The sequence below is a fragment of the Homarus americanus genome, unplaced genomic scaffold (genome assembly GCF_018991925.1).
Source record: "Homarus americanus isolate GMGI-L3 unplaced genomic scaffold, GMGI_Hamer_2.0 scaffold6317, whole genome shotgun sequence".
Classification (NCBI taxonomy): Eukaryota; Metazoa; Arthropoda; class Malacostraca; order Decapoda; family Nephropidae; genus Homarus; species Homarus americanus.
In genome coordinates, this window is record NW_024730668.1 from 16,253,451 (window position 1) to 16,266,050 (window position 12,600).

At 38.2% G+C, this 12,600-nt stretch overlaps 1 protein-coding gene across 4 annotated transcripts in view; it reads left to right on the forward strand.

Moving 5' to 3' along the window:
* LOC121867245 (serine/threonine-protein kinase greatwall-like) overlaps positions 1-12,600 on the forward strand; it is a 219,980-nt gene that overhangs the window by 51,218 nt on the left and 156,162 nt on the right. For all 4 annotated transcript variants that reach the window (XM_042367099.1, XM_042367097.1, XM_042367098.1 and 1 more), the window contains one exon: positions 11,872-11,972. In XM_042367099.1, coding sequence (XP_042223033.1) covers positions 11,872-11,972 — 101 coding nt within the window. The remainder of the gene's footprint in view (positions 1-11,871; positions 11,973-12,600) is intronic.

The following is a 12,600-nucleotide window of genomic DNA, read 5'->3' on the forward strand; positions in this document are numbered from 1 at the left end:
TTTCCCCAAACGTTTCTCGGGAAGGTGGGGAGAAGGGAAGGAGGGAGGGAGGGGTGGCTCTGACATTTTTGACAGTTGGCGCCTGTGGTGTGAAGTATTTAATTGTTAATTGATGTCCTTTAGATTGAGTTTTTGTTTTTTGCTTATAAAATTTAATAGAAGTGACCAGGGTGAATTTAATTTGTATTGCTGGAATTCTTATAAGATAGTGATTAATTTGAATGTAAGCATAGAAGAGATCACTGAATTGGCAAGTACCTCCTCAGCTTAACAGCTGATGTTCAAAACAAAATGTGATTTTCGTAAGGATTTCGTTTATCAAATATTTTTTCGTTAGTCAAAAATTTTTTCATTAACCGAATTGAAGATTCTTATGGAAGGTAATACATTAACCGAAATTTCGTTAACTGAGGCGTTTGTTAACCGAGGGACCACTGTATAAAACTTGGAAAATTATTGAATAGTACAACCTTCTTGATGTTTACTCAAATGGGAACGAATTTAAACCCTAGAACTGATTGCTGTATTGGCAGACTAATATTCCAGCTGGTGAGCAAAGCGAAAACATGCTGACATGATTTTGTAAGAATTTCATTAGCTGAATTTTTGTTCGTTAAACAAATTGAAGATTCTTATGGAAGGTAATTCGTTAACCGAGGCATTCGTTAACTGAGAGATCACTGTACTGTATTGTAATGATTTTCCACAACTTTTAAAGCATTACTGATGTCTTTTAGTGTTTCTGTTATGAAAAAGTGCCAGAATTAAGGTTGAAGGAGCTCCAGAAATGGTTGTGGAACTCATCCCCATTTCCCCATAATATTATGAATTCACTTTATGCAATTTCTAGTTATGCGTGGTCTTCACAGAATGTAATCCTAGCATAAAGCGAGGGTCTGGTGCACATTATTAGTTAAGATCAGTACAGTACGGCTGTCTCTTTAATTATGTGGATTTAATTTACGTGTTTTTGGAATAATGTTGGCATTGTAAAGGGAGGAGCTCGCATGCGTGCGTAGTGTCAACAAAGGCTGCAAGAGACTGCTCCTTAAAAGTCATATTTCTGACGAATTCAGCGAGTCTACTAATCCCGGCCTGTGCAGACAACTATAGCAAGACCCAGTTATCAGCACAGTGGCATCTATTTTTTTTTTTACTTTTGGACTTTGTCATTTTTTGGGGGGATAAAACATCTGGTCCTACCACCCGATCCCTCTGGGCAAAGTTTTTCAAGTTTGCGCAGTGTGATAGTGTGACGTCATTGCCACTCCACCTGACTGTAGTGTTGCCAACGTGCCCTATGCCCTCCGTTAAACGGTCCCATTTGTTGGAAACGGCGGCAGTAGGAGACAGTGATGCTGACGACTTTCTTCTTGAAGACAAGTCAAAGAAGAAGCAGAAATCTCAGAAGTCAGGGTCTCCAGCAGGGGCCACGGCTCCCCCTCGCACCCCGTCTGGGGCTGTAGAGGGTGGCCTCCTCCTGTCATTGGGGTCCTCAAGTGAGCTTACATGTGGCTCAATGACCGATCCTCCGCCGACGATGGACATAGGGGATTCCCTTCGTCTCCCTGCCCCGTCGCGCCTTCGTTGTCTCGCCTTTCCTCGGGACTTGCCTCTGAGCACACGGACGACCTGGTTCTTCCGTCACTGCTCTCCACTTCAGGACTCAACACTTCGCCTCTGCCGAGGTCCCACAGCCGTGATAGTCACCACACAAATGGACAAGACGGTACGCCTGCTCACTCAGGTGGGCTTTCCTGCTCTCCAGGGGGAGGTGATGCTGAAGTTCACCACCAAGAGTATTATATAAAATAAACACATTGTAAGGTAATTTAGCCTATTGTAAGTTGGTGAGCTTCATTTGCTGAAGGAACTGCACAACGATTCATTACTAATTGGTACATATTTTACGTTTCCATTGTTTACTAGCAGTAAATGGTAAATATTTTTCATGTCTGAAGCTAAAAGTTGCATCCCCCCCCCCACACTAGTGGTGGAGATGTTACATTTAACCAAAAAGACGCTGGTGTTTTATCCCAGCAGTGGGTGGACCAGCATTTTAGCTTAAGGTCCGCCTAGGTAATATTCCTACAAATCTGAAAAAAAAAAAAAAAAAAAGTTCGTTAGGATTTTGTCCGAATTATCCGAAATCCGGATTAAAGGGGTCCGAATTAGCGAGGGTCGACTGTATAAACTTCTTGATATTTACTAAAATGGTAAGGAATATAAGCCCTAGAACCGATTACTGTATTGGCGGACTAATACTACAGCTGGTGGACCACCAAATGCAAGCGAAAACATGTTGAGGTCGGCTCGTAAGAAACTCGTTAATCAAGGGATTGCTCGTTAACCGAAGTTAAGAATCTTATGGAAGGTAACTCGTTAACCGAAATCTCGTTAACCGAGGGACCACTGTACAGCTACTCCTCAACTTATGACCTACTCCACTTACGACTGCCCCAGTCGTACCAAATTTTTTTCAAATTATGTATTTTCAAGTCCCGACGTTAGTGATTGCGCTGTGTACTGACAAAATTTTCCTTTGTAATTCTCTTTAAAATGGCTGGCATGCTTAAAAGTGAGACTTTTGTGGTGCTGAAAAGAAAAAAGAGACGCCCATTTTAGATTTTCTATGTATTATCTTCGCATTTTCGACTTACAACCAATTCGACTTGTGACCTGGATTTGGGTCCCTAACCCCGTCCTAAGTCGAGGAGTGGCTGTACTGTATTAATCTACACCACAATGATGCCGGAAAACCAGCTTTTTTAAGTGAGACAGATTGTAAGAGTATAGAAACACAAGAAGGCAGAGCATTCCACAGTTTGGCTATGTGAGAAAAGAAGAATGTACTATAACGGGTTATTCTAGTGTGACCGACATCCACAGAGAAACGGTGGGCACCGCGGGCAAGACAGGTGTTACGAGCGCAAGGCCTTGCCGGCGGTACACAGGATGCCAAATCCACTGAACATTGCCAGTTAAAGTACCTGTAAAAGAGAGAGAGAGTGAAGCAACATTGCAGTGAAGAGAAAGAGAAGAGAGATTATCGACTAAACGAAGAGAGTTAATCAGACAAAGTGAAAAAATTTCAATAGCAGCTTGAACCTGTTATGAGACATGTACTATCGTGCACAAAAGTCGTGTCCACTACCCAGCCAGTGAGGTTTCGAATAGCCTTGAGTCTGAAGTTTCGAAACTGCTGGGGGAAATGCTATGGTCGGCCAACAGATGTCGCCCACTGTAGTGTGTGTGTGTGTGTGGGGGGGGAGGGAATAGAGGAGGTGAGGGCTGGATGAGAGGCAGGTTTATTTATTATTTATACCGCCATAATTTCAAGCTGCCTTTTTAACTACGTTTTGTCTTACAGTTGTTTCTTTATGGTTACGAATTCATGGAACAGGTGCAGTGCCCTGAGTGCTTATTGCTGCTCAGGTCACAATGATACTTTAAAGAATGGAATATATTTAGGATAAAAGTGAAATATTCAAGGATCAGCTAGTTTTACTCAGCGACCATGTCACAATTTTGTTGTTCTTCCGACAAAGAGATTATGGTAATATTTATTTATATTCCACCCATCCTTTGCTTAATAAATATTTGTGATAATATGCAATATTATATAATTATATACTTGTGTTAAAAAGAATTGAGTGAAAAAGTTATCAGTATTGTAAAATAGTATTCAGACTTAATCTAATCCCAATTCTTCCAAGTTCCAGCGTTTAAACACCCCACCACAATATGCAAGCTTCATATATTTTGGAGTGTGCTCACTTACTGTTAATATTGTGTGCTGACCATCATGAGCATTTCAATGCAGGTAGCAATTGTAACTATATAATTATACAGTAAAAGTCCAAAAATCCGGATGCCAGAAATCCGGACCACCTGAGAATCCGGACTTTTCGAAAACTCAAACTTTTTTTTTCTTTTTTTTAGCTGGCTTTTGTGTGTATGTGTGCATGCGTGAGTGCCACAGCTGCACAGCTACAACAAGCGACCACGCGGTCGCCACTTTAAAACGAGCAATCAAACTTTGACAACGTATGTAATTTTGAGTCCTACTCTTTCCATTTACAGAGTACTGTACAAGCCCATAATAATGGCTCCTAAAGTAGATAAACATCGTTGTGTGAAGAGAAAGAAGAACACGTTGAAATTGAGTGACAAACTTGAAATAACTAAGAAACTAGAATGTGGTGTGAGCAATACTGATCTAATGGAAACATACGACATTGGAAAGTCTACAATTTATGATATAAACAAGGCAAAGAATAAAATTTTAGAATTCACAGCTTTATCTTTAAAACTGCTCGATTTGATAAATGAAGCATGCTATATTTGCTGATGAATAAACTATCAAAATGTACCTGTTCATCTCTTCTTTATTCCTCCTTAAATTTGAATTTTAAAAGTACTGCCTGAGAATCCGGAAAATCCGAAAATCCGGACCGACCCAATCCCCAAGCAGTCCGGATTTTTGGACTTCTACTGTATTGTATATACGACAGCACATTGTGTCATACAGATCATTGTATATACATAATAATATATATATATATATTATATATATATATATATATATATATATATATATATAGTATATATATATATATATATATTACAGGTTGTACCTCTCTAGTCCAGCATTCTGTGGTCCGGAAACTCCCGTGGTCCGGAACGATTTTAGTTTGTCCAATAGGTAGATAGGCAGCTTTTTTTTTTTCTTTTTATTATCTGATTATTATTATTATTATTACAGGAGTATTAAATTTTTGCCCCTCAGGCCCCAATGTGGGTCAGTGACCTATGCCCGGGTGGGCTAATCCCCTTAAAAAAAAACCCGCGGGAAATTAAGGTTTGTTTACATCCGGCAGTTCGGCTGCTCTCTCTCTCTGCTTGTCTATACAGAGTACAACATTTAACCCTTCAATATATATGAGCAGTAAATAAGTGTTGCTTTCATATTCTTATGTAGAGTAATGACGATATATTTTCACATGTGCGCACTTACATACGAGCAGTCTCACTTTTTTTTTTACCATTAATGGTTAGCTACTTATATTGTTCCATTTATTAACATTAAATAACATTACAGGTACTTCAAGCAACCATATTCATTTTTTACATTAATTTTACTACAGCTAAACTCAGGGTCTTATTTTCTTCTGTTTTATATGTAGAACCAATGAGTCACTGGTTTCGTAAGCTTTAACATAAACAATGCCGGCAGCCGTCTCGTCTCCTCTAATATGCCACGTATTATTAATAAATTGTATTGTTAATTTTGCACACACGTACATTAATTCAATAAAAACAAATTCAGAAACATTAATTAAAATATATATGAACAGTAAATAAGTGTTGCTTTCATATTCTTATGTAAAGTAATGACGATATGGTTTCACGTGTGCGCATGCGCACTTACATATGCGATCTCTCTTTTTTCTTTACCATTATCGTTAGCTACTTCTATTGTTCCATTTATTAACATTAAATAACATAACTTAAAACAACCATATTAATTTTACTACAGCTACAACCAAGGTCTTATTTTCTTCAGTTTTATATGTAGAACCAGTCAGTCACTGGTTTTGTAATCAACGAAAACAATGCTGTGTTATTTCCTCGTGTGTTTTAATATTCTATGTATTATTAATGAATTGTATTGCTAATTTTGCACACATAAACATTAATTCAATAAAAAAGACATTCAGTAATAAACAATAATGAATCTTTTGTACATAAGAGAAATGACGCTGTTTACACGATTGTGCACGTCGTCTGCACGTTGGCGGGCCGTTCAAACCCGTCGAAATTCAAGTTTCCGCCTTCAAAATTTTTATTTATTTAATTTTTTGTGTGTTCCAATAAAATACGTCAAGAATTAAAAACTCGCGAAATATGAGAAGCTACTATACGACATTTAACCCTTCAATATGTCTTCAAAGAGACCATGACGCAGAGAAAGTGGTACTAGTGCTTCCAGGCATAAGCACAAGTCACTATCTATCCAGGAAAAGGGTGAATTTCCATGGTCCGGCAATTTCCATGGTCCGGCACCGGTCAGGTCCCGAGGTTGCCGGACTAGAGAGGTACAACCTGTAATTATATTTACAAACAATACTAAAATCCAAACAATACACCAATACACACATCTTAGTATTTGGTCCAGCCACCCTTTGCATTCAGGACTTCATCTCGGCGATTAGAGATGGAGTCGACCAGCTTCAGGCACACCCCTGGTCGTCGACGTATACTCTCCCACACTTCGTAAGCTTTGGCCTTTATTGCTGCACAGGTTCGCTGCTCCCCAATATCCCAATTACGTTTCATCATGGCCCAAATATGTTCAATCGGATTAATATCACATCCTAGTGTTGGCCAGTCAATGACCTCAATTTCAGGGTCATCCTGGAGGTAGTCCTTCACTATGTTGCTGGTATGAATGGGACTGTTGTCATGAACCAGCCTGATAGTGTGGGGGGGCTAGAACTGCCATAGCCTGGACTGTAGGAATTAGCACTTGCTCCAGGATGTCTACATACTGCTCACCAGTGAAACGGCCATTGATCTTGACCAGTTCACCTGGCCCATGTGCCCACATCCACCCCTAGAATGACACTGACACCCTACCACTCACTGCACGATGTTGAATGTGTTTCTCATGGTAGCGTGTGTTGGGGGGCAGCCAGCACTGCCTTGCTTCGGCTCCCACTGACCTGAACACCGTTTCATCGGTAAATATAATGGTTCTCCAGTATTCTTCTCTATGTGCAAGGTGTTCCAATGCAAAGCTGAGTCGACACTCCTTGTGAGTAGGTGTTAGCCACCCCTTGTGAGCTGGAATATGGCAGTCGATCCCGGCTTCATGAAGTCTGCGTCTCGTCGTCATGTGATGGTAGTTGAGGCCCAGCTTTCTTGTATGCTCCACTGATGTTTGCATTGGATATGCCGTTGCAGCTGCCACGATCATGGCGTCCATCCTTTCCAACGTTACTCGTGGCCTCCCACTTCGAGGTTTCGTCTCCACTGAGCCCTCTTCCTCCCACCGACGGATCCACCTCCTAATCGTCTTGGTGCTCCTCCCCACTTTTTACAGCATTGTTCGGCACAGTTGCCCCTGCTCTCCACATCCCTATGATTTGGCCTCGCTCAGCAATCACTGCCGACGAATTTGCTCGTCCTGCAGGCATATCTGAAATGGCAGAGTGATATTATATTGTGGTAACTGATGCAGGCTTTTATATACTAGAGTAAATTAATTGTATTAGTAACACCTAGGTTAAGTATTATTACTCTGACATAACATTTTGGTAAATCTTTTTGGATCAACTGGTCAAGAAACCCTTCCTATTTCATGTACAGGTAGTTCTGCTATAACGCTATAGTTGTGTTCTTGTAAAACATCGTGTTATAGAAATTCGCGTAATAGAAATAACGGAGCTTATGGAGAAAATAGGATTAGGTGCAGATTACTCAAAATCGAAAACAAATTCGTAGTTAGCCTAACACAAAGGATAGCACATTCTAAATAATTGTTACATTCATATCTAATAATGAAATCATACAGCAAATGTTACACTTTACCTTGAAAAAATATGAATATAACTTGATGGGGGAGAAGGTTGATGTTGAGGTTGAGGAGTCATGAAACATCAAGCTTTTCTTCAAGTGTTATAGCCTTTCTTTTACGATCACCACCGGAAATGCTATCACCAGAACGCTTCCCAGAGATATTCTTCTTTTCCATAGTCACAAAATTGGAGAAACAGTAATCAGAATTCACTGAGGACGCTTAAAAACTTCACACGTGTTTCAAACTGAACGTGTGGAGTAAACAGAGAGCGCGGGTCTAAAACGCTATGTATTTTGTTTTTCTCTCTTATTTAAAATTTTACAATTTAAATATACTGTACAGGTATACTGTATACATAAATATTACATAAATTATTTCTGCAATTGTTCACAAACAAAACACATAAATCAATTGAACATGTGATGTCGAACGTGAACTGTAAACGCTGCATAACCCCGCGCCAAGCCACAACACTGTACAGTACATTTTAAATGCTACCTATTTAGTTTTTCTCTTTTATTTAAATTTTTACAATTTACATACAGTATATATATGTGAATTGTAATTTACATATTATTCATATTATGCTACAGCGCCCTCAAAACATGAGAAACGTTTGAGTCCCCCAGTAGAGATGTCCGTTCTCTATCCACTTCAGGATGTCTTAGTCCTTCGTTTTATTTTTGTGTACTCGCTTAGGGACTCAAGTATTTCTGTATATAACACAGGATGATAAGGGAATTTTAAATTATGAGTGAATGAATTTATTATACAGTGACCAATTAACATAGTTTTGATGTGTTTAAGTAGTATTCAGGCGCCTTCAGCCTAGTAATGTTACGACATTCGTATCACTCACTCTAAACCACGAATTCCACCCATACACAGAAAGAGAGGTCAAGCTCTCTGTTTACACACATCACACACACATAAATATTACATACCGTATATCTCGGCCTATTTTATAATCGCAGTCATGTACTGAATATTCTATGTAAAAAATATAAATTTTAAATGAATTATTTATAGTGTGGTCGACTTCCTACACAAAGACGGGCTATAAATAGCCGTCTTATCACCCCTCCTTCCCTCCCCTCCATCCCTCTGTTCTCAGAGAGAAGGTCTTGGTAAATAACTTTTGTTTGTTTATTTTCATTGTTTGTCTAATTTATCATGTTGTATCAAAGTAATATTACTAAAATTTGTGTATAGGTAGTAGGCAGCTACCAAACAGGGAGATACTACCGCCTGGGAAGATATTGGAGGCATAATGTACAGTATTGTTTAAGGGTAGATCCTACTTCCATATGGCATCACAAAAATTGTGACCAAGTCTTAGGTTGCTCATCTATCTTTCTGCCTCATTTACCTACAATTGCAGAGTTTCAATTGTTTCTCTTCCTTTGACAACACAACATACATACAATATAATTTTCTCACCTTTGATCTTTTTTCCTTTTTGCATTTATTTATGGTTGGTTATTTAAAATAATGCCAATTCACTTCAAGTATTGGCATCAAATTTTACTGGCTGGTGTACACTAGTGACTCACTTAAGCATCAGTTATTTAACTGGAACTAATGTTGGTGTGAGTAAAATATTTCCATTTACTTGAAATAGATTTGCCGATTTATTTGTTTATTTATTTATTTATAATATACTGTAATACATTAAACACACTGCAAGTACAGTCAACCCTCACTTTACGCGGTTAATGTAACCCACAGGGTACTGCGGAAAGTGAGAAACGCGTAAAGTGAATAACATAACATATGGGATTAAATGAAATAGAGACCAGCTGACCCCCAAACTCCAATTTTTCCGACACAATACCTATGTTCTAGTAAAAATAACATCTTAATTTTATGATGGTACATGCACACAATTAATACTTAAGAGAAATAGAGAAATACAGTCGCCAAGTTAATGTCCATTCAAATAATGGACTCAACTCCCTCCCCCTCTTCTCACACTACACTCACTGGCTCTTCCCTCTGAGAAATTTTTGGGGGAAAACCAGGTATAGTAATAAATAATTCCTCAAACTAAAGTTAGGATAATATAATTGACATTGCTGGATTCCTTGTAAGACCAGGAATATTTTGAATATAAATGTAATATATTTTTCACAAAAGATAACATATTTACTCAGAGTAAACATTACATCTAAAATTTGTATGTCTAATGCAAAATCTATGATGTTTATATTCAAAATGATCATCAAATTGTAAGAATTCCAGCAATGTAAATTATATTCTGGCCGGGTAATTTGTATGAATTTTATGAGCTAAAACAAATGTCTTCAGTTAATAAAAAAAAAGAAATATTCTTCAGACACTATCTGTTACCGCCACAGTAAGATAAGCTAGAAGAGAGAGAAAGAGAGGGATAACCATAATAAGATAAACTAGGCGAGAGAGAGAGAGAGAGAGAGAGAGAGGGGATGAAATGAGATAAGAGATATAGTGTTGACAATGAATTTGCTGACCAATCTGCTGAGGTGTTTCAATACGAAAACATATGGCCCTCGCCTCCGGGCTGAGATTGCCCTCGAGGGTAGTCTACTGATTTCTTCAGGACAGACAACACGTTGATTCAGACCACTAGACCCTAAAACGTGAGTGATCGTGAAGTATTAGAATCTGCTATGAAACTCTAAATAACTTTAATAAGTATATTTGTGTACTGCAATTTGATCATATTATACCAATTGTCTCCTGTATCAATAGTTATAACATGCGAGTTATATTTAAGATGTTAACAGGCTATGTACTGTATATTGATTGTATTTCATAATACCGTATGTGTCCTGAGATAACAGCATTTGTTATATGAGAAATGTTCTTTAACAGGTTTTGACCGAATTATATGGTACGCGTCAACTTTGAGGGTTTATTTCTCCAGCAACAAACCAATAACGCTCCTATGAGCGTTAACACTATCTGTCAATCAAAGTACCCCACCTTGCCTTCACCCCTCTTCCAACAGAGCCAGATGGTCAGTCCGTCCCAACCCTCCCCCCCACCTCCCACCAACCCTCCCTTCAAGAGAAAGGGTGGGTGAAAAAACTAGATTTTAACATTTAGTATTAAATATTACCTTGTAAGACCAGGAATATTTTGAATATAAATGTCATATATTTTGCACAAAAGATAACATATTTGCTCAGAGTAAACATTATATCTAAAAATTTTATGTCTAACGCAAAATATATGATGTTTATATTCAAAATGATCATCAAATTGTAAGAATTCCAGCAATGTAAATTATATTCTGGCCGGGTAATTTGTATGAATTTTATGAGCTAAAATAAAAATCTTCAGTTAATACAAAAAAAAATATTCTTCACACATGCCAGGTGGTCGGTCGCCGGTCCCTCCCTCCCCCCTCCCCCCCACCCCCCACCAACCGTCCGTACCAGATAAATGTGTGGGAATACCAGACTGTTTACCTTTTTAGTAATAAATAATAAATCAGACTAAAGTTAGGATAATATAATTGACATTGCTGGATTCCTTGTAAGACGAGGAATATTTTGAATATAAATGTCATATATTTTGCACAAAAGATAACATATTTACTCAGAGTAAACATTATATCTAAAATTTGTATGTCTAATGCAAAATCTATGATATTTATATTCAAAATGATCATCAAATTGTAAGAATTCCAGCAATGTAAATTATATTTTGGCCGGATAATTTGTATGAATTTTATGAGCTAAATAAAAAAATTATACTTCACCCGTGTAAAGGGGTACACCCACCGCGGAATGTGAGCATCCTGGGTTCTGGCAGGGCACCGCGTAAACGTGGAAACGCGGAATGTGGGACCGCGTAAAGTGAGGGTTGACTGTATTATTATTATTATTATTATTATTATTATTATTATTATTATTATTATTATTATTATTATTATTATTATTATTATTATTATTATTATTATTATTATTATTATTATTATTATTAAATCCCTCCCCCCACCCCACCCCACTCCGATGTGGGTCAGTGACCTGTGCCCGGGTGGGCTAATCCCTATAAAAAAAAAAAGAAATAGAAAGTTGTGTGAGCGGTAGAGGGTTTTCTGGGGTCAGTTTCTATGGTTCGACACTGGTCGGGTCCCAAGGGTGCCAGACTAGAGTGTTTCAACCTGCATTAGTAAAATTTATCATGTACATAATTCACCTCTCTTTCACTGGGGAGAATGATGTTAATATTTCCATTGTTATACTTTTATAATACATGTAGTTATCTAGTTCATCTAATTTTTGTTTTATTTATATTAACAGAAAAGTATTTCTGGGGTGTAAAAAGGACAACCAGAATCAGTTATATGCCATCAAAGTAGTCAAGAAGTCGGACATTGTGCACAAGAACATGGTCGAACAGGGTAAGTATAATGAAGTACTGTACTGTAATGAATCTCAAATATCATTTTAAAGCTGAGCCTTGAGCTAAGCAACTCATGTGATTTGCTCACCATGTCTGTGGGTGAAAACTTTGGAAACCTTTTGACAATAGACCATCCTATCACAACTGAGCTTCCTGAAAAGGTTCTACTGAAATCAACAGTCGCCATTTAAAGTAAAAAGCAATGAGTAATGGTTTCTCATCAATAAACTGTATGCACCCCGCACTCACCCTTCATCCTGATCAGCCAAATTGGAGACCAGGACAATCCATTCAGTCCAGCAGACTTCATCACTGCCCACTGGGAAGAGGGAGGGTAGCCAAGACACCCAGTTTTGGACTCAACATAAAGTGCAATTTCAGAATCTGTCCCTTAATTTTGGCTGATGTTCACTAAGAATCTCCACAACCAGCATACATGAAAGAATTTCCTGAGATTGTGTTCTAGGCTTCACCAGAACATCCCCATCACTTGGGTTAGACTCACACCTAGTAGAGAAAACCTTCAAAACATTATCTCCATTTAGACCGATTCTTTCACAGAGGTATCAGGTACTCTTTTTGGCTAAGTATTAGTTGTGTTGGCTCCCCCACCACCACCATGACAG